Raw genomic sequence first — 2,873 nt, forward strand, 5'->3', positions numbered from 1 at the left:
ACTTTAATAGCGTATCTTTGACAGTCATCATCTGTAGGCGACTAGCAATTACGAGCCTCGCCCGAGATGCATGGAGACTGCGCTAGAGTTTTTAACTGATAACTTCTAGCACAGCTTCGTTAGCTGTGGATTAGCTCCGTAGCGCTGCCAACTTCATCGGGTGATACAACACGACTCAGCAAACTGTTTGTCAATACGTCATGGGTCGTAATTTATGGCCGGGGCGAAATGATACGCCAAGTACCAGCGCTTTCACACGTATCCTTTGACGAAAGGTTTCTGCAGTGGATATGCTTGGCGGACTCGACGTATTTGAAACTACGCACGTTGAACCGACAGTTCCGGCACCAAAATCGGATAAAATACTTTTTTTTTTTTCAGAGCACGAGTACTATTTCCTGATCCGTATTCCCCGACGATTATGTAGAAACAGCCGGAACAGTAAAAGCGTCTCCAGAATGGCAAACTGTGCACAAGTGGAGAGCGAATTGCATTCGCGAACTCCCGACCAACGCAAAACTCTGGAAGAATGGTGCGGTCGGTAGTCGTGACGCTAGTTGTGGCCGTCACAGTGGCCCCCTCGACGGTGGAGGGCTACGCGAAGTACGTGAAGCTCGTCCCGAACGGTGGCAACGTGCCCGACAACTCAAACATTGGGCACCTGGATCCAGCAGGCGAGACTGGACTCAGCGACTTCGGCGAGGCGTTCTCCACCGCTGGAAATGCCTGGACCGCCGCGCTGTGCCAGGCAGACACGGACGGAGACGGATTTACCAACGGACAGGAGCTCGGAGACCCGTGCTGCACGTGGACGACGGGCAGCACAGCTGGACTCGTCACGGATGGCGTGAGTGACCCGTCAGACGCCTCCAAGACTCCCACAAGCAGCGAACTTAAGGCAGGCTGCTCCAGTGGTGGCACTTCTACCTCTACAAACTCCACGGGCAGTGGAGACTCGATAGGAGACGTGGTGGGCACCGTCGCCCCCGCCGGGCCCACCACAGGCGGCTTGCCCCCTGATGACGACGAGGACGACTCGTCGGAGAGCGCCGTGCTAACTGCCGGCGCCTCGATGGCGACTATCAGCAGCGTGACAATGGGCCTTGTAACTGCGGTGGCTCTTGCCGTGGTATTGTAGACTTAGAGAGCCGCTGCATGTCAACCTGCGGTCTCCACGGCCGCGTTTTAACGTTAACAAAAAGTATTTTCTGGAGTTTTGTGACGTGGAGCTGTTGTATTATGTGTACAATTCCCAGACATATTGTCGCTTTGTGCTGTGGCAGATATTTGCTCATAGTCAACGAGATCCGCGGCGAACACTGGAAAGCAGACGGAGTGATGGTAGAATTGCACCTGATCGCTTAGTTGGGCGACGGAATCACAAACACGATGATCAGAATCACCACCAATACCGCGATAACACCGTATAACTTGCAAGCCTGCAAACAGTAAAAGGTCAGTTGCCTAAACTCCAAAGCTTAGCATTTTGTGGCACGTGTATCAAAAACTTGCCTTCTTTTTGCGGGCGTTGACCTCCCGTGCCGCTTGCTCTTCCCGTGCAATGTCCCGAGTTGCATTGTCCATTCGCTGCAACAGCAACAATCGTGTGCCAAAGAATTGTTAGTTTCCATTGTCCCTGCCGCCACAAAACTCTCCACAACTGTAAAGCGTACGTTGCCAATGTCGTCAATCATGATGTTCTGCTCCACAACTTCCCCGTTAATAGCGTGCGCCTGGTTCTTGAGACCCACGACGCCACCGTGGATTTGGTCCAGCAGAGCGTCTTGCCGCGCCTGGTCGTCCGCACGGCGTTGGTCGAACTGCTGCTGTGCGTCCATGTTGCGATAGTTCTCCTCACCACGGGGCATGATTCGGGCTCTGTGTAATGCGTCGACAAGTACGAAGGTAGGGCTCTCGGGTCTGAGAGAAGGCGACTTTCGCTTTATACTTGTCGGCGTCGAGATGACGGCAGAGATTGGCAGCTGGCTGGCTTCTTTTGTGTGCAACACAAAATGGCGTGACTAACACAATCGCGCAAGCTGCGGTTGAAGAGCATTTGCTGTTAAAGTGTGTTTTTGCGAATTCAGGGCAACTCCCAGAACAGATTCTCCATTAATTGATATGGCGCGACAAATGATGAAACTATTGATTTCGGGATCTCCTGAATTTGCTCAATACAAAATCCAGTACAACATGTTTTTCTCCGTCATAAAAAATAATACTCCGTTTATCATCATAGTATCGATATCCTCAAAATGAAAGCCGTCTTTCGCCATTTTGTAGTACGTGCGAATACACTGCTCACGGCATCGTCGCCGGTATAGGTACATGTATGATGCATTGCTCTATCAGCGTGTTTGATAGCTGGCGGCGTTTTAATGACCTCATCGGTGTTAGCAATCTAGTTGTCCTGTTAGGGGTGCACTTAAAAGGGTTGTCAGATCGTCGAACTCTGAAGATGATATGGATTATCTTTTGTTGGCGCTGGAGGAATAATTCTTCTTGGTCACGCAGAAGGCTTTGCTAGCTCAAACTCGATACGCCATCACTACATTCGGTCTGCCTTTTTATTTTCGGTCACGGATGAACGTTATGAACAAATATCACTACGGAAGGCTCCTAAAGCAAAAGAATACCCGAAGGCTTCTATAGAAAAACTAATGCCGTGAGTTGCCCGGGAAGCTCTAGATATTACAGTCTCCTTTAGACAAAAACTAACTCTCCATTGCTTGTCATCGATTGAGATCTCTACCACAACGCACCAAAAGACAGCAAAAGCACAGGAGGCAACCTAGCAAACCAGGAGAGTTCTTCTCCAATCGTGAACAAGAAGAGCCAACCCGAGAAGGAGCCCAAGGATACTAGCTTGGTGC

At 50.6% G+C, this 2,873-nt stretch overlaps 2 protein-coding genes across 2 annotated transcripts; one reads left to right on the top strand and one right to left on the bottom strand.

Annotated features, from left to right (window-relative positions):
* Nucleotides 1-331: 331 nt before the first annotated feature.
* On the bottom strand, nucleotides 332-1,976 carry PPTG_07559 (hypothetical protein). Its single transcript, XM_008901836.1, has 3 exons — nucleotides 1,674-1,976; nucleotides 1,513-1,587; nucleotides 332-1,439 (listed from the first exon to the last, which is right to left on the bottom strand). The coding sequence occupies exons 1-3, from the start codon at nucleotides 1,866-1,868 to the stop codon at nucleotides 1,362-1,364; spliced, it is 348 nt and encodes a 115-aa protein (XP_008900084.1). The 5' UTR covers nucleotides 1,869-1,976; the 3' UTR covers nucleotides 332-1,361.
* On the top strand, nucleotides 370-1,221 carry PPTG_07558 (hypothetical protein). The gene has a single exon (XM_008901835.1). The coding sequence runs from the start codon at nucleotides 530-532 to the stop codon at nucleotides 1,136-1,138; it is 609 nt and encodes a 202-aa protein (XP_008900083.1). The 5' UTR covers nucleotides 370-529; the 3' UTR covers nucleotides 1,139-1,221.
* Nucleotides 1,977-2,873: the final 897 nt, after the last annotated feature.

Source organism: Phytophthora parasitica (genome assembly GCF_000247585.1).
Source record: "Phytophthora parasitica INRA-310 unplaced genomic scaffold supercont2.12, whole genome shotgun sequence".
Taxonomy (NCBI): Eukaryota; Oomycota; class Peronosporomycetes; order Peronosporales; family Peronosporaceae; genus Phytophthora; species Phytophthora nicotianae.